Source organism: Oncorhynchus mykiss, chromosome 15, assembly GCF_013265735.2.
Source record: "Oncorhynchus mykiss isolate Arlee chromosome 15, USDA_OmykA_1.1, whole genome shotgun sequence".
Taxonomy (NCBI): domain Eukaryota; kingdom Metazoa; phylum Chordata; class Actinopteri; order Salmoniformes; family Salmonidae; genus Oncorhynchus; species Oncorhynchus mykiss.
The window spans coordinates 43,641,143-43,659,391 of record NC_048579.1 but is presented as its reverse complement, the minus strand read 5'-3'; the positions used below and the strand labels follow the sequence as shown (position 1 = coordinate 43,659,391).

Below are 18,249 nucleotides of genomic sequence, written 5' to 3'. Positions count from 1 at the left end.
TCTGAAGGCAAGTTTTATTGCTTCTTTAAATCAGAACAATAGTGTTCAGCTGTGCTAACATAATAGCAAAAGAGTTTTCTAGTGATCAATTAGCCTTTTAAAATGATAAACTTGGATTAGCTAACACAAAGTGCCATTGGAACACAGGAGTGATGGTTGCTGATAATGGGCCTCTGTACGCCTATGTAGATATTCCATTATCTACAATAGACGTTTACAACATTAATAATGTCTACACTGCATTTCTGATCAATTTGATGTTATTTTAAAAATGGACACAAGTGACCCCAAATTTTTGAACGGTAGTGTAGGTAGATGATGTAATGACGTCACGAAAAATACAGCACTACACATGCAACACAGCATTCCTAACCTAGCCCACAATGTCTGCTGTGTGAATCTATTTTGAAGTTTCAAAGGAAGATAAAGGCAATTTGCAATGTTTGTGCTGCTATTATTTCCAGAGGGGAGAAAGTGAAGTATTTCAATACCACAAACCTAATTACTAATTTGAAAGTGCATCACCCCCAGACGTTCAGTGACTACTTAGAAAAAAAGCACATTTCCAACAACTAAACAAGTTAAAGTCGAGCAGTCATTTGAAAGAGTAAGAACATTTCAGCGAGACAACTCAAAAGGTGAAATCCATTAACGCCAAGATAATGAGATTCATTGCCCTTGACAATCAACTGTTCTCTGTCGTGGATGATGTTGGCTTTCGCCGACTGGTCGAGCACCTTGAGCCCCAGTACACAATACCAAGAAGGCACTATTTTTCCAATATTACCCTACCTGAGTTACACATCCTTGTTGAAAAGCACATCCATGAGCTCCTTGCTGTGGGCGTCACTGCTATTAGCTTCATGACTAACAATTGGACCAGCGATGTCAGCCCCATGGGCATGCGGAGTCTGGCAGCACAGTTAGCCGACGAGGATCGTGTAATATGGAAAACAGTATTGCATGCTCAAGAATGTGCTGGTTCTCCTACCACTGCTGCCATTTCAATGGAATTTGAACACACTCCAAGCTCCATTCGAACAACTGACTCAAGAAATAAGCTCATCAACTGTGTCTGCAGCAGACGTGATACCCTCTGTCATGGCATGTAAACGCCTGCTCAACTACACTGCCGACACAGACCGTGGGGTTATAACTTGCAAAAGTACTCTACTTGTGGCTGTGAAAATACGATTCGGTGGCATTCTCTCTGAGCCTCTTTACTGTGTTGCCACCATGCTCGATGCTCGGTACATGGACCGCTACTTCGATGCAGACAAGAAACAGGGTTTACGTGAAATGTTACAGACACAGCTGGACAAGATGGAAGCGGACACAGTGACAGTGCCCACCGAAGAAGAGGACCCACGACAGAAGAGGCGACGGACAGACAGAGCTGAAACTTTACCGCTTGACATGTATGATGAAATCCTGGTTGTGAATGAAACGACTGAACAAATGAACAACAAAACAGCACAGCAAGTAAATTAAAGAAATAGGTTTTGACTATGTTTTACTGGTAATGAGGACATACGTAAATGCCAACAAAATAACGTTTTGGTGTGTGTGTTTTTCAACTATTTAACTTAACTAGAATGCTTAAAAAGGCAGCTAAACTGTTAAATATCAGTTATCGGTATCTGTTTTTTTGGCAAGGAAAATATCAGATATCGTATCAGCCAAAAATGTAATATCTGTGCATCCCTAGTCTGAATACTTTCCAAATGCACTGTTCACACATACAAGTCACAGTCAACTGACATACACATCAAATACCATAACACCACAAACGTGACGTCAACAATCACCTTCTTCTGTAATCTGATGACAGAGGTCCATTTCTTTTCCAAAAGACCAGCGTACTTCTTATCTAACTCCTCATTCTGTGGAAGAAAGGGAGGGAAGACAGAAATGGAAATATGAGAGAATGATCTCTAGGTTTAAAATTGTTGTGAGGAAATAAAATAATAGGTTAGTGTTGCAAATCGGGAATGTGTGGGGTTAGTTAGTGTGTGTGTGCTCTTACCATATCTAATTCAGCCTCTTTCTTGAAGGTGGAGTAGGCTTCCTCATAGCCATTGGAGCGTAGGTAGTCTGCTATAGCTCGGTTTCTAACACACAGAGACAGAGAGAGAGACAGAGACAGAGAGAATTTGAACGCAGTGGCTGTACAGACACATGCTACACATAACGTCAGGGCTCAGGTTCTCCGCTTCACAGCGCTGTATAAGTTTTGACTGACAGCAATTATAAAGTTGAGCAACACGCGTGACAAAATGCCTCCATCCCCCTCGCTAATTGGGCTACTCTGAGTGAGGGAAACATTGAGTATTATAACACTGCTTTGATGTCACAGAAGAAAACCACACACCCTTGAGTCCAAATGTGCACTACACATTTTCATTATCAAATATTTATTACTGCCATGTTTGATCCACAGTTACAAGGATGACATGCGTGACACCCTGCGTTGTCCTGAAAGAATGAGCCTGTGTCATATTGTGAAGAACATCTGCTGTGGAACACGCACTTGAAAGCACTCATGATTGGCAACAGATATATCAGCAGTTCTACCTTAAGAGAAATCTCAGTTCCACCTTAAGGCAGAAAGAGACCACACCCTGTCTGTCTGGCAGAAGCTGTGCTGCAGTGAAAGTGAGTGTGTGTGCTCGAGTGTGAAGTCCAGTGATATGTTTCCTCTAGGAAAACGACACAGAATTGAATCACAGATGGTGTGTTTGTGGTTGTCATGGAAACATGGCGACACTCAGGAGAAGCAGATCGACCAACACGACCAAAACCGCATGCGCGCACACAGAGTTGTATGTCTGAGTGGCAGCCTGGTTCCATTCTCTGATGAGGGCTACATTTTCTATGAGCAGCAACAAAAAATCTCTGACATCATCAGCACTCCTCAAATGGCTGTTGGATAATTGTAATATGTGTGAGTGTCGGAGAGAGGGAGAGAATGGGAGTGTGAGTGTGTGCGCACAATTTTTTCAGAGAAAATGTGGTATGTGTGTCACATTTACATAAGTATTCAGACCCTTTACTCAGTGCTTTGTTGAAGCACATTTGGCAACGATTATAACCATGAATCTTCTTGTTATGACGCTACAAGCTTGGCACACCTGTATTTGGAGAGTATCTCCCAGTCTTCTCTGCATATCCTCTTAAGCTCTGTCAGGTTGGATGGGGAGCGTTGCTGCACAGCTATTTTCAGGTCTCTCCAGAGATGTTCGATCGGGTTCAAGCCCGGGCTCTGGCTGGGCCACTCAAGGACATTCAGAGACTTGTTCCGAAGCCACTCCTGTGTTGTCTTGGCTGTGTGCTTAGGGTCTTTGTCTTGTTGGAAGGTGAACCTTGACCCCCCAGTCTGAGGTCCTGAGAAGGATTTCATCAAGGACTTTGCTCTGTTCATCGTTCCCTCGATCCTGATCAAGTATTTTTCACTGTGTGCCTAAATTTATTTGTGTGCGCCTACTTTTTTTTTATTACTTCGAACACCTTGCAAAAAAGGGTAAGCGTAGAGCCCTGGGGATACAGAGTTCTGAAAACAGCCTGCAGTTCCCTGGTTAACATTATCCTTCATGGCTTCAATGAGAGGGGGCTGTCATTCTCCCCTGGTTTTACAAGAGAATACATTTTAATATCATAGCACATCTTGCCCTCCGGTCAGCCCTGACAACCATATGCTATTTTCCCCACTTCAAATGAGCCTACAGGCGTGTGTGTACAAACCGAGGGTCCACAAGACCTGACACAGATCAAGGCAAAAAAAACACAAAATAAATAAATAATAATAATCTGAAATCAGTTTTATGATGGCAAACAGCAGACTTTTCACTGTTTTTAGCGTAGGCTACTGTTGCCCCAAAACTCCCCGAATATTACCCTAAAAATATGTGTGCATTGTTTGCTGTGGCCTTTTTAAGCATAATTCTGATTGGTCAAGAGACTAGAGCAAATATTTTCAACTATCCGGATATCCCCCAAAAAATAATGACATTATTTAAATAGTGAAATCATTTCAAATTCCCATCTAAGGGTGTTTTCTCACGTGTTCTCTTTCAGCAAATTTTTGTGAACTCATGTGCAGTTCGCTTAAAAAGGAACTCAAACCCCCTCAAAAGAGCCCCTGAAGCAAACCGAGACCACCTCCGGTTCCCTTTTTAGGACAATGTTAATGCAATGCTCCCCAAGCTCGCATGTCATAATTCCCACACCAGCCACTAGAGTACTGCAACACCGGTTACTCTGCCATAAACCCTCACATTGGTGCCACAAAAGAGAGAACTCAAAAAAACTCTGTTCGCTTCACATCGGGGGCTCTTTTGAGGGGTCTGAGATCCTTTGGAGTGTTCAAACTGCACACAAAAAAATTAAGCAAACCGCACTAAGTAAAAACATTGTCTGAAAGGGACCAAGTGTGAAAACATCCTAACACACACCCCAAAACAAAAAATTGGGGCTGGGAATTGCCTGGGACCTCACAAAATGATGTGTATACGATATGTATTGCGATTTGATACTGAGATTTTATTGCAATCTGATGTTCCAAACATATTGCTCACTATATTCCTGCTGCAGAGAGAGAAAAAAGAGCATGACAAAATTTGTTTTGAGCAGTCAAGGAAATAGGTGCGGAAAAGATGTTGCCGCACTTTTTAAAAAGATTTAGAACAAACCATAGGATGAAAAATATCAGCGTTTTGGCAAATGTACAGCCAGCTATCGCTAGCTAATGCTACCTAGCATTACAAATCGATACTTTGAGTCAAAGTATCAATGTAATATCGCCAAAAATAATATTGCGATATGTAACTATCGATCCCCTCCCACCCATATCACTAGTGTGTGTGTGTGCGCGCGTGTACTTACAGTTCGTCTCGTTGTCTCTGTGACAGCACCATGTTGGCTGTAGTGGCTGCTCTCTCCCTCTGAGGGAGGCGGGTGGGACAGGGTGAGATGGTGTAGGGGGGTTCTCAGGTCCCTCGGTCAGTCGTTCAGACTTCAACCCTCAGAAACTATAACTGGTATTCCACAAAAGAAAGACAGATAGACAGACAGAGAGAGAGAGAGGGAGAGAGGGAGACAAAGAGACACAGAAAGAGAGAGAGAGGCAGCCAGAAAACACGGGGGAGAAAAGCAAAACAGAGGTAGAGGGAGAGTGGAAGAGAAAGACAAAAATTTACTGTTGACGGAAAAACAACTACAGATAAGAAATGAACACGGTACACAAACAATGGCTGATATCTGCCATTCTGCCTAATGGCAAGGCTCACTACTCCTTTCAGTCTGGACTGACAGGTGTGGAACAGGTTTAGGCTAATAGAGCTATATAAACTCAACAAAAAAAGAAACAGCCCTTTTTCAGGACCCTGTCTTTCAAAGATAATTCATAAAAATCCAAATAACTTCACAGATCTTCATTGTAAAGGGTTTAAACACTGTTTCCCATTCTTGTTCAATGAACCATAAACAATTAATGAACATGCACCTGCGGAACGGTCGTTAAGACACTAACAGCTTACAGACAGTAGGCAATTAAGGTCACAGTTCTGAAAACTTAGGACACTAAAGAGGCCTTTCTACTGACTCTGGAAAACCCAAAAGAAAGATGCCCAGGGTCCCTGCTCATCTGTGTGAACGTGCCTTAGCTATGCTGCAAGGAGGGATGAGGACTGCAGATGTGGCTAGGTCAATACATTCTAAGAAATGTCAGTACTGTGAGACGCCGAATACAAGGCTAAAGGGAGATGTGGTAGACCACGTGCATCAAAAACCTGCACAGGATCAGTACATCCGAACATCACACCTGTGGGACAGGTACAGGATGGCAACAACTGCCCGAGTTACACCAGGAACGCACAATCGCTCCATCAGTGCTCAGACTGTCCGTAATAGGCTGAGAGAGGCTGGACGGAGGGCTTGCAGCCCTGTTGTAAGGCAGGTCCTCACCAGACATCACCGGCAACAACGTCACCTATGGGCACAAACCCACCGTCGCTGGACCAGACAAGACTGGCAGAAAGTGCTCTTCACTGAACGAGTCGCGGTTTTGTCTCACCAGGGGGGATGGTCGGATTCGCGTTTATCGGCGAAGGAATGAGCGTTACACCGAGGCCTGTACTCTGGAGCGGGATCGAATTGGAGGGTCCGTCATGGTCTGGGGCGGTGTGTCACAGCATCATCGGACTGAGCTTGTTGTCATTGCAGGCAATCTCAATGCTGTGCGTTACAGGGAAGACATCCTCCTCCCTCATGTGGTACCCTTACTACAGGCTCATCCTGACATGACCCTCCAGCATGACGATGCCACCAGCCATATTGCTCATTCTGTGCGTGATTTCCTGCAAGACAGGAATGCCAGTGTTCTGCCATGTTCAACGAAGACCCCGGATCTCAATCCCATTGAGCACGTCTGGAACCTGTTGGATCGGAGGGTGAGAGCTACGGCCATACCCACCAGAAATGTCTGGGAACTTGCAGGGGCCTTGGTGGAAGAGTGGGGTAATATCACACAGCAAGAACTGGCAAATCTGGTGCAGTCCATGAGGAGGATGGAGTACTGCAGTACTTAATGCAGCTGGTGGCCACACCAGATACCAAATGTTACTTTTGACACCCCCTTTGTTCTGGTACACATTATTCCATTTCTGTTAGTCACATGTCTATGGAACTTGTTCAGTTTATGTCTCAGTTGTTGAATCTTAAGTTCATACAAATATTTACACATGTTAAGTTTGCTAAAAATAAACGCAGTTGACAGTGAGAGAATGTTTATAAATACATTTAAACTCAGTTTTTCCAATTCCTGACATTTAATCGGAGTTAAAATTCCCAGTCTTAGGTCAGTTAGGATCACCACTTTATTTTAAGAATGTGAAATGTCAGAATAATAGTAGAGAGAATGATTGATTTCAGTTGCTTTCATATCTTTCATCACATTCCCAGTGGGTTAGAAGTTTACATACACTCAATTTGTATTTGGTAGCATTGCCTTTAAATTGTTTAACTTGGGTCAAACATTTCAGTTAGCCTTCACAAGCTTCCCATAATAAGTTGTGTAAATTTTGGCCCATTCCTCCTGAAATAACTAGTATAACTGAGACAGGCTTGTAGGCCTCCTTGCTTGCACACGCTTTTTCAGTTCTGCCCACAAACTCCCTATAGGCTTGAGGTCAGGGCTTTGTGATGGCCACTCCAATACCTTGACTTTGTTGTCCTTAAGCCATTTTGTCACAACCTTGGAAGTATGCTTGGGGTCATTGTACATTTGGAAGACCCATTTGCAATCAAGCTTTAGCATGATGTCTTGAGATGTTACTTCAATATATCCACATAATTGTTCTTCCTCATGATGCTTTCAATTTTGTGAAGTGCACCAGTCCTTCCTGCAGCAAAGCACCCCCACAACATGATGCTGCCACCCCGTGCTTCACGTTTGGGTTGGTGTTCGTCGGCTTGCAAGCCTCCCCCTTTTTCCTCCAAACATAACGAAGGTCATTATGGCAAAACAGTTCTATTTTTGTTTCATCAGACCAGAGGACATTTCTCCAAAAAGTACAATCTTTGTCCCCATGTGCAGTTGCAAACCGTAGTCTGGCTTTCTTATGGCAGTTTTGGTGCAGTGGCTTCTTCCTTGCTGAGCGGCCTTTCAGGTTATGTCGATATATGACTCGTTTTACTGTGGATATAGATACTTTTGTGCCTGTTTCCTCCAGCATCTTCACAAGGTCCTTTGCTGTTGTTCTGGGATTGATTTTCACTTTTCGTGGCTCAGGTAGTGCAGCTCATCCAGGATGGCACATCAATGTGAGCTGTGGCAAGAAGGTTTGCTGTGTCTATCAGCGTAGTGTCCAGAGCATATTTTTTTTTACATTGGTGTATTGTGTAGATCACTGATTTTTAAAAATACAATTAAATCCATTTTAATCCCACTTTGTAACAACTACATTTTGAAAAATCAAGGGTGGTGTGAATACTTTCTGAAGGAACTGTATCAGTGAACACGTGAATAACTAATGCAGTCCAGTCAAACTTTCAGTTTTGCGCCAAAATTTCATGTAGCATGCACCACAGATCTCAAGGTAGATCTTAGCCAGTTGGTCAGTTACTTGTCTCCTGTCCATCTCTCAATCTGTGAACTACATTCTACCCAACAGCCAGACCGTATAGTAAGTAATACCACAGTAGACTTAGCTAGGAGACTAACTCTCCAAACCATCCAGAGAGTCACAGACACACAAGGCCCCTATAGACAACTGGGTTCTTAGAGAGGAGCTAGGGCTAGTATTACTGGACAACATTTAGGCCACACACAAAGGGATGGGCATTTGACTGTTCGTGTACTGGCCTAGGCTGACCAAATTTGAATGGCACTAGCAGTTCGCAAAGTAGCCTAAGCGGAAAATAGACAAATTATTTCAAAACTGCAGCTCGTTGGAACACCTTTTACTACTTCAAATCAACCATCTAGAATTTGTGATTAAACGGTTGTCATTTGGCAAGGAATGTAGCTTGTGTTAGATACACATCTCATTCTAAAATCATGGGCCTTAATATGGAGTTGGTCCCCTCTTTGCTGCTTTAACAGCCTCCACTCTTCTGGGAAGACTTTCCACTAGATGTTGGAACATTGCTGCGGGGACTTGCTTCCATTCAGCCACAAGAGCATTAGTAAAGTCGGGCACTGATGTTGGGAAATTAGGCCTGGCTTGCAGTCGGTGAGGTCTTCAATAGGGTTGAGGTCAGGGCTCTGTGCATGCTAGTCAAGTTCTTTCACACCGATAAACAGGAAAATACTTTCTCCAAACTGTTGCCAAAAAGTTGGAAGCACAGCGTTAAGATTTCCCTTCACTGGAGCTAAGGGGCCTAACCCAAACCATCAAAAACAGCCCCAGACCATTATTCCTCCTTCACAAAACTTCACAGTTGGAACTATGCATTGGGACTGGTAGCGTTCTCCTGGCATCTGCCAAACCCAGATTGGTCCATCGGACTACCAGATGTGGAAGCGTGATTCATCACTCCAGAGAATGCGTTTCCACTGCTCCAGAGTCCAATGGCAGTGAGCTTTACACCACTCCAGCCGACACTTGGCATTGCGCATGGTGATCTTAGGCTGGTCGGCCATGGAAACCAATTTCATGAAGCTCCTGACGAACAGTTATTGTACCGACGTTACTTCCAGACGCAGTTATGAACTTGGTATTGAGTGTTGCAGCCTAGGACAGATTATTTTTTACGCGCTGCGAGCTTCAGCAATCAGCGGTCCCATTCTGTGAGCTTGTGTGGCCTACCACTTTGAGGCTGAGCCGTTCTTGCTCCTAGAGCAATAACAGTACTTGCACTTGACTGGGCAGCTCTAGCAGTGCATAGATTTAACAAAGTGACTTGCTGGAAAGGTGGCATCCTATGACAGTAAGGTCTACACCTGTGGTATTCGATGCATGAGACAAATAAAACCTGATTTGACGGTGCCATGTTGAAAGTCATTGAACTCCCCAGTAAGGTCATTCTACTGGCAATGTTTGTCTAAGGAGATTGCATGGCTGTGTGCTTGATTTTATACACCTGACAGGAAAGGGTGTGGCTGAAATAGCAGAATTCAGTCATTTGAAGGGGTGTCCTCATACTTTTGTGTATGTAGTGTAGATAACATCCCCATAATCTAAAATAGACAGAAAAGGGGCCTTGACAATGTATTTCCTGTTAAGAAAATTCAGACATGCTTGGTTTCTGTAAAAGAAACAAACCTTGAACTTCAACTTCTTCACCAGCTCAGTGACATGTTCTTTAAATTACAGTTTGGTATCAAGCCAAATACCAGGATATTTGTAGGAAGGAACTCGCTCAAATTGTGTACCGTTTGGGGATGTGGCGATCATTTCATCAGATGGTGATTGTCAAGCAAATAACTGGTCGGTCTCAAGGTAATTGACCGTTAATGAACACATTTAGCATCTCCTGGCTTCAACGTATAGCCTACAAGCCACTGATGCAGACCGTTGGAACAAAACAAACGATTTGAGGGAGTGCGGCTATTCTGTGTTGAGCGGTTAACAAAGAAATAGGTACTCCTATATGCTTAATTTAGAGTTATTAATGTAACTTAAGTTGTTCTACATGTTTTGATTTTTAATACATTTTAAGGCTGCATGATGCAACTACTGATGATTTGAAAAAAGTAGCTTGAAAGGCATGAGCTCTGCTTTGGTTTTTTTGCGCAGGGCGTACACACTTTATCAGTCTCTCATTCACAATTTGACAAGCACTTGATAATGCCTCACATTTCATGGCGGCATCCCCTCTGTGTGGCAGTAATGCACCCTAAAAAAAAAAATCCATGCCTTTTGCTTCCAGCCCTTCTCCCTGAGCGCTGCGTTTCACCCTTCTCCCTGAGCGCTGCGTTGCGCCCTTCTCCCTGAGCGCTGCGTTGCGTTGCGCCCTTCTCCCTGAGCGCTGCGTCCTTCTCCCTGAGCGCTGCGTTGCGCCCTTCTCACAGGCTACAAATTAAGACAGACACATCGGGGACGCAACCTTATCAAATTCCGAGATGCATATTGAAGATATTGGAAGAACTGTCCACATGTACTTTTCATCAGCAAACAACAACAAACATCAAAAGTGCTAGCCTATGTCAATCTATTATCCCCCATAGTACAAAAGTTGAACTATTCTATGCTAAAAATAATATTCCACACATAGTCTGGGACAGTTGTGGGATGCGATAGATGCCAAATTAATACAAATACTAGCATCAAAAAACGTTTTACGCAATGTGGCTGCCGCAGCAGATCAGAACATTTAGCTTAAAAATGTTGATAAACTATTAAGCTATTTCTTCACATTATAAGCACAGCAATGCGCACATGGTAGTAGACTATACGTGTGAATGTTCCATTAGCAACAAAATACCATTATCAAAAGTGAATGCAATTATGCATGTAATGATTTTATTATAAAGGTGCATTTTTATGATGAAAATTATCTTCCCCAAACGTGAAACTCACGCGCTGCTTATGTATGCTAATGAAGCTCTTACTACAACCCTTGTAAAGCGGATTAATGGGCTTCATTTTAAAGAAGTTATTTGGCCACTTAAATTGCGATACAAACCTTATCAAAACATAAAGACTAGGCTACATGAGGTGCGCGACTATGAGTTGAAAAAGTCACAAAAAAATCAGGTTCTTATGCTGGGCATCATCCACAAGCGATAACAGGCTATTATTGTCACCCATCAGACTATTCTTGATTTAATCTCGTCTTTGCATATACTAAATAATAATAATATATATGGGTGAAATGTGTTTTGATGCAGCCGTCTCCAAACAGGGGCAGCGGGAAAAAATGCATGTCATCTATGCACTTAAACAGCAAATGGAGGATGCTTTTCCCGTGGTTCATTTTCATGGCAACCAGGTAGGCTATACAACCTGCTCAGCACTTGCGGGAACTTCAAGACTTATATAGTGTGGTATAAGCACAGCACGTATTAATGAATAAAGAGTTCCTATTTACTATTTTACCATTATGAATTCTTAAATAACTTAAGTTAATTATGTATTTATTCAGGCAGCCATAGCCTTATGATTGTGTAATGATGCATAAGTAGGCTAAATCATTAAAATTGAATATCAAAATGCGTTAAAAACATGTAACACATAGCCTACCGATTACAAGGTGCAGCCTGTGTCCAAAACATTGGAGTCTGGTCCAGTCATTCAACGCGACATGTTTAAACTTCTCCCTTAATTTTGTTATACAGTGTTGAGATGGCGACTTTGGAGAAATATGTGCAAGATGGAATCTTGAATCTCCTGTCCAGCTTGTTTATCATATTCTTGAAGCTGTCTTTGCAACTGTAGATAGGAACCATGTATTTGGCTATGTGATAGGTGATGATGTGTCTGCGGGATGTTTTAGGTAGGGCATTATACTTGAAAACACATCAGCAATCAATGCCTGTTTGACGTAGGTGGCTGGTTGTGGCTGAGGGGCTTTGCTGCTGTTTGGCTTTTTTTTCCACCACCATTCTTCAAATGATTGAATCAATTTGTTGTGTTGCCTCTTGTAGTCGCCACAAATCTGAGGTACTTTTAACAACTTGCATTTGGTTGTCATTGGTTTGCCTGGTGCCAAAATACTGCCATTCCACTGAAGAGGCACCCTTCTTTGGCACCATATACGACACTGTCGTCAGTACTAACATCACTCATGTATCCAACACACACTCGGAGGTAAAGCCAGAGTTTCTAAACCTCATACTGTACCGTCTTTGGTAAAGCACTTTCTCTCCTCACCCACCAGCACCTAACTGCGTGCTCTAAGCGGGGAAGCTCGTGATTGGCCTGCATGTGCATTCCAAGCGGGGTGAATGAACAGTCTAGATCGTCTCATTGGAGGAGGTACCGGAGTCTAGTTGTTGTTGTATTAACAGATCGTCAAATAAAGAAGAAAAATCACAGCCTCTTGCGATATGGATATAGCACATACCAATATCTCAATTTCGATCTGAATTGCATTAATCATGCAGCCCTAGTTTCGATGTTCCAAACATATTGCTCATCATGTCTTCTGCAGAGGGAAATGAGTAATGAGAAAACGAATTTTGATGAGTCATGGAAATATGTGCTGAAAACAAATAGGCTCCCTATTTAAAAAGATTGAGAACAAGCTACGATATAACAACACTGGAGCTGTGGTGCAGGTACAGCCAACTAGCTCAACATTCTGAACGCGATATTGTCGCTACATCGCCAAAAATAATATCCCAATATTAGGATAAACATTTCGGGCAACTTTGCTGCCGACTCACCGAACCTCATTCACCAGTCACAAATTGTAAAAAAAAAAAAAAATCCAAACAAAATGACGTGACCAACAGAAAATACTATGCATGCTTGTACAAAGAACTGCCATTTTTCAGTAAGAGCTTAATGAAAACACGCAACAATACAGTAAAAAGTCTATAGCCCATTATTGAACATGCAACTGCCGTAATGAAGCCGCTAAATAAACATGTTCAAACATTTACCAAAATGCAATTGTGGGAAAACACTGACATAGGGCTGGGCGGTATACCGTATAGGCACGGACGGGTTTGGGTTTTTACTTTACCTTCTATAACGGCATTTGAATGTTTGGTTTGTTACATGTGATATGCCGTGTGTAACGTCCGTTTTTCATAGTTTACTCCGCTACTTGAGTCCTCTCTCTCGCTCTCCCTAGTCCCTGTCACTCAACGAGCGCATTTGTTGTTGCTTGACCACGAGACACGCAACAATGTTGATGACAACGATGTTGTTTCCACTTTGATCTTAATATAAATCCACAAGTGTTCCATAATTACAATATTAGTTTGTGTTTCTTACATCTGCAAACAACTAGTTTGTATTTTCTTAGCAAGTTACTCGAAATTGTGTTAGCCACTAATGCTAATCGCTATAGATAAAAGTACTGAGTCAGAGCAAAGGTATCTAGCTAATACAGCCTGATACCAGTACTGGTGGAGGCTTAAATCAGCATGTTGTTTGTGCAACAGTATCTTCTAAATCAAAGAGGAATAGGCGAAGCATGAATATGTTGGCTATATGAATGAAGATTTAATGTAGCCAAAAATTATAGGGTACCCTAGGAAACACTGAACATCACATTGGTTCCTACCCTGTCACTATAACACGTCAATGGCATTTTCATTCGTTGTCATGTCAAACAACACTGTATTCAAAGTGCACACTATTATTTATAATCTAACTCTAGAATTATAATAAACATTCTATGTCCATGGTTCCAGAAGTTCACCCAAGTGTTTTGATCTAAATCGCAATTGCAACATTTGGTTAAAAATAAGGCCTGGTATTTTTGCCCACATCGTGGCAGTCTGGAAATGATCTCAAATGAGTGCAACAAATGCAAAAATTGATGGAAATTGTTTTAGGTTGAAGTTGAACTGAAAAGTATAAAACAAATCAGAACTGAGAAAGACCCATTGAAATAATTTAGAATATGTGTTGCCACCCTAGGGTCACACACTGCTGATAAAGCAAATGTTGAACTTTTATTAATCAAAAACATAAAATACCGTCATACCATCAAAGATTTGAAAAATACCATACATGATATTTTGGCCATATCACCCAGCCCTAATCTGACAGAGACAAACATTTATGTTAGAAACATAGAAAGAGAGGGAATATAACAGCAACAAATAGTATGGGTTGCTAATATGACTAGGATTGTGCATTTGGGTTCTGGACAACAGAAAAAATGTATTGAAAAACAATAGAATAAGCGAGAAATTCTGGTTAATGACATGAGGTAGTCTTTATAAAGAATTGCCTCCACCTTTATGGTTGGATTTTAGCTAGGCTATTTTGAAGCAAGGTAAGACATTCCTCATGATTTGAAGTACAATTATACTGCCTCAATCTCACATTGTAAAGTGGTGGGTGACACGCTGATAGTTGACTATAGACGATGGAGTTGAATGGTGAAATAAAAATATTAGCTATTTTAAAATCGTGGCATCAAAACAGTTAGCACGCAATTTAATTTTGAATTATTTGTTGCACAATGACTGGGCTTATAAAAGCACGTTTCACTCCACTACCAGCTTTTTGAGGAGTTGCTCTTGCACTGACTGACAGGTGATAGGCCATTCAGCTCCTCAAACTAGGTTTTGTATGCTGCGCCAATTTAATTCCACTAAATTACTCAAATGAACTTATGGCCTGATAAGCATGACCGGTTAAATGCATTTCCGGTAGCTAAAAGATTGACATCACTACCTAATATGTAACTATAAATTTTTGCCCCCAACACTAATACCTACTGTAAAACATAGTGGTGGAACTATGTTAGGGGGCTATTTTGCCTCCACTGGTCCTGGGACCCTTGTTAAGGTCAATGGCATCATGAACTTTACCCAGTACAAAGACACACACACGCACACACACAAAAAAACTAATATATATATATATATATATATACATACACACACATGTTTGCCTCTGCCAGGTGGCTGAAACTTGGCCATAAGACAAGTGGATCTTCCAGCAAGACAACAACCTCAAGCACACATCAAAATCCACAAAGAAATTGTTAATTAGCCACAAAAACAATTCAGTCTCCAGACATGAAGAGGCCAGTCCATAAGTGCAGATGAATGATATCAAGGATATGGAAGGATTCTGTATGGAGGAATGGTCTTAGCTCTCTCCCAATGTGTTCTCCAACTCTTAAAACATTTTAGAAAAAGGTGAAATATTGAAGTGTTAAAACATGGTTGTCAATAATTTTGACCCCTACCTTTGAGAGAAGAAAAAAAAGTATTAGTTAAACAAAATCTCATTCTCTGAGCAATTGTATTAGTATAAAATATTATCTCACTATTTTAATGATAATGTTTGCTCATCCTTTTTAAGCGTGTCAATTTCAGACCCAACTGTACATGCACTAATAATAGCAGACTGACAAAAACAGTGAAGTTTAGCACAGGCTCATTAATTGTTGTTTTTAATGTCCTGTTGCTCGCTGTTCATTCCACCCTCACTCAAATCATGGATGACAGCTGCCTACTAGCTTAAACGCAAATAATGACCTAGAATTCAGATCAGGTGTACCTTGATGTTTGGTTAAAAAAAACGTTCAATTGTTAGTGGGTTCAAAGGGAGATTATTTGCCAGGTAATGTCTGCCTACATCACAAACAGCTGTGTCAAGACAGCATTGGGAGAGTTCGTTTTGTATGGCACTGTGCTGCAAGTTTGCTGAGTTAATTAAGCAATAAGGCACGAGGGGGTGTGGTATATGGCCAATATACCACGGCTAAGTGCTGTTCTTAAGCACAACGCATAGTGGAGTGCCTGGACACAGCCCTTAGCCGTGGTATATAGGCCATATACCACAAACCCCTGAGGTACCTTATTGCTATTATAAACTGGTTACTAATGTAATTAGAGCAGTAAAAATATATTTTTGTCATACCCATGGTATACCACGGCAGTCACCTAATCAGCATCCAGGGCTCAAACTACCCAGTTAATAGTGCATTTTAGACCATTCAATTGGTCCTCAAGGGTAATCTCCACCCACTGGGTGGGCCATGCAAAACAAACTCGGCTAATAGAGCTAGCCAGTTTGAAGTCCTAAAAAACGGAAATGAGTTACCTCTGGTTCATTCAGCCATTCATAAGGGGAAATTGGGTTTTGGGATAAACACCAAAAATAGGGTCTAAGGTTAACACAGGCTTAGGAGATCGTATATTGTTTTTTTTCTTATGAAATAAAGATTCTGTTAACATGACCTTTATGAATTATGACGCCTTTATATGCGGCAGGTAGATAAGAGCGTCTGCTAAATTACTAAAACGTAATGTGCTTGTTCCGATAACATAATTCAAAATTCACAAAATGTGACATTAGCTGCATAAGAGCATCTCAGAACAATGTGTATAAGATCTAAGCATGCGTTTACCACAGACCTTATACGCCATTCATTTTCACATGGGCCTGCCAACGAACCATGGCGGATTTAGTGCTTACAGAAATACGCCATTAACGTTACTTTTTTATTTTCTACGAGTCCCCTCCAGTGACAGCTAACGTTAGCTAGCTAGCTCAAACTACGTTGTCTTTGCCATAAAGGCTCATGAAAATACCATTCTGGCTTGCTAACTGTTGACAACACAAATCGTGAATCTAACGTTAGTATAACGTTAAGAAAGATATCTGGCTATCTGAACCGAAATGTAGATATAAACCCAGCCAATGTTCGGTGTAGAGTAGCCACTAGACAACCAGAGACCACTATCTGTGTAACGTTATTCATGATGAACACCATAATGCCAAAACTCCACCCTGTTAGACTTAAATTCTGGTGGCAAACAAGCCGTTTCATCACATGAACGATGTGATTTATTTTGGACATTCAGCCGATTTAAGCCTTGATCGACATGTGTGTATATATGTTAGAGGAATCAACACCAGAAATGTGATGTTACTAATTTAACTCAAATGGCACGCAAGATCGTTAACGTTACCTAGTTAACGCCCTAGTTAGCTAACGTCTAACATTAACGTTACTATAGTTAGCCATTTTCCAAAAGTGCTTACACAAGTAGACAACTCCTTACCTTAGCTAGATTAAATATCGGCGCAGGTGGTAAAGCAAAGGTGATACTTAATAGGTGGTTTACTAGCCAACATACCGGTAGGTGGCTACATGATCTAGCATGGAGGGAATTGGCTATCCAAGGTTGCAGCAATGACCAACATACGCCCTTCCAGCCAGTTAGCTAGTTGACGAATGCAGCTTGTTACGTTAGCTAGTAAGACCGAAATTTAAGCGGTTCGTTAGCATTTTATCTTGCTCAAGTCCTCTCACCAAACATGACATTGTCACCTACTATAAGCAAGAAACCTATACTATATTCTATAGTTCTGTAATTTCAATCAAGCATTCCGCATTCGGACCATTTAAAGTCGAACCAATTGATCCGTGGCTAATTGCTATGCTGACTTGCTATGTTAGCTACTAAAGTTTAAAACCTTAGTAAACTAACGTTCCACGTAAACAAACTCGATGTGAATGCTAGCCAAGTGTCCAAATGTCATGGATTAAAACTACACGTCGAGACAACATTGGATACATGTATCAGAGTAAGATAGGTCATGATTTAGCTACAATAATCAATTTCCCAACCGTGTGTTGTTGCTGTAACTGCCTCTCCGCCATTTTGAGACAGACGGGAAGCGCAAAACAACTGCAGCCACATCGTCATCATAACCGCTTCGTTGTATCAAGATAATACAATCAACTCAACTCACCCCTCTATGTATGATCTGTCTCAAAGTCCGTGTAATGTGATCTAAATAGGCGATAAAATGTTATGTTTTTGCTGGGATATGTCCTATCACCAGGCAGGATCAATCTTGTTTTCAGTACGCGCACGGGTTGGTGTTGCTTCGCAGGCGGTGACAGCGCAGTGCGCACGCCCGGTTCAGATGAACAATAATAATAATAATAATAATAATAATAATTCTTCTTCTATGATATCATGGCGGTCCGCAAACAATCGTTTAAGTGCACGTCACCACCTACTGTGCTGGAATGTACGATCAATCATGGTCTGCCCAATTCTGTAGTAACATGAACAAATTCTAAACCAAATAAATCCCTAACTTCTTCCACACCCTCCTCCAAACCCCCAACCCCATTTAACTGTATCTATATCATGCT

The 18,249-nt window shown here is 41.5% G+C and overlaps 1 protein-coding gene across 5 annotated transcripts in view; it reads right to left on the bottom strand.

Moving 5' to 3' along the window:
- LOC110490107 (lissencephaly-1 homolog B) overlaps positions 1–18,011 on the bottom strand; it is a 50,634-nt gene extending 32,623 nt beyond the window's left edge. Inside the window, exons 1-4 of one of the 5 annotated variants that reach the window (XM_021563276.2) lie at positions 17,838–18,011; positions 4,882–5,033; positions 2,027–2,111; positions 1,809–1,883 (exon numbers count right to left, since the gene is read on the bottom strand). In XM_021563276.2, coding sequence (XP_021418951.1) covers positions 1,809–1,883; positions 2,027–2,111; positions 4,882–4,913 — 192 coding nt within the window. In that variant the 5' untranslated portion in view covers positions 4,914–5,033; positions 17,838–18,011. Of the gene's footprint in view, positions 1–1,808; positions 1,884–2,026; positions 2,112–4,881; positions 5,034–13,128; positions 13,154–17,143; positions 17,650–17,712; positions 17,814–17,837 lie in introns of those variants that run through there. The other 4 variants (XM_021563277.2, XM_021563280.2, XM_021563278.2 and 1 more) reach the window with 4 other exon arrangements.
- Between the last annotated feature and the right edge of the window lie 238 nt (positions 18,012–18,249).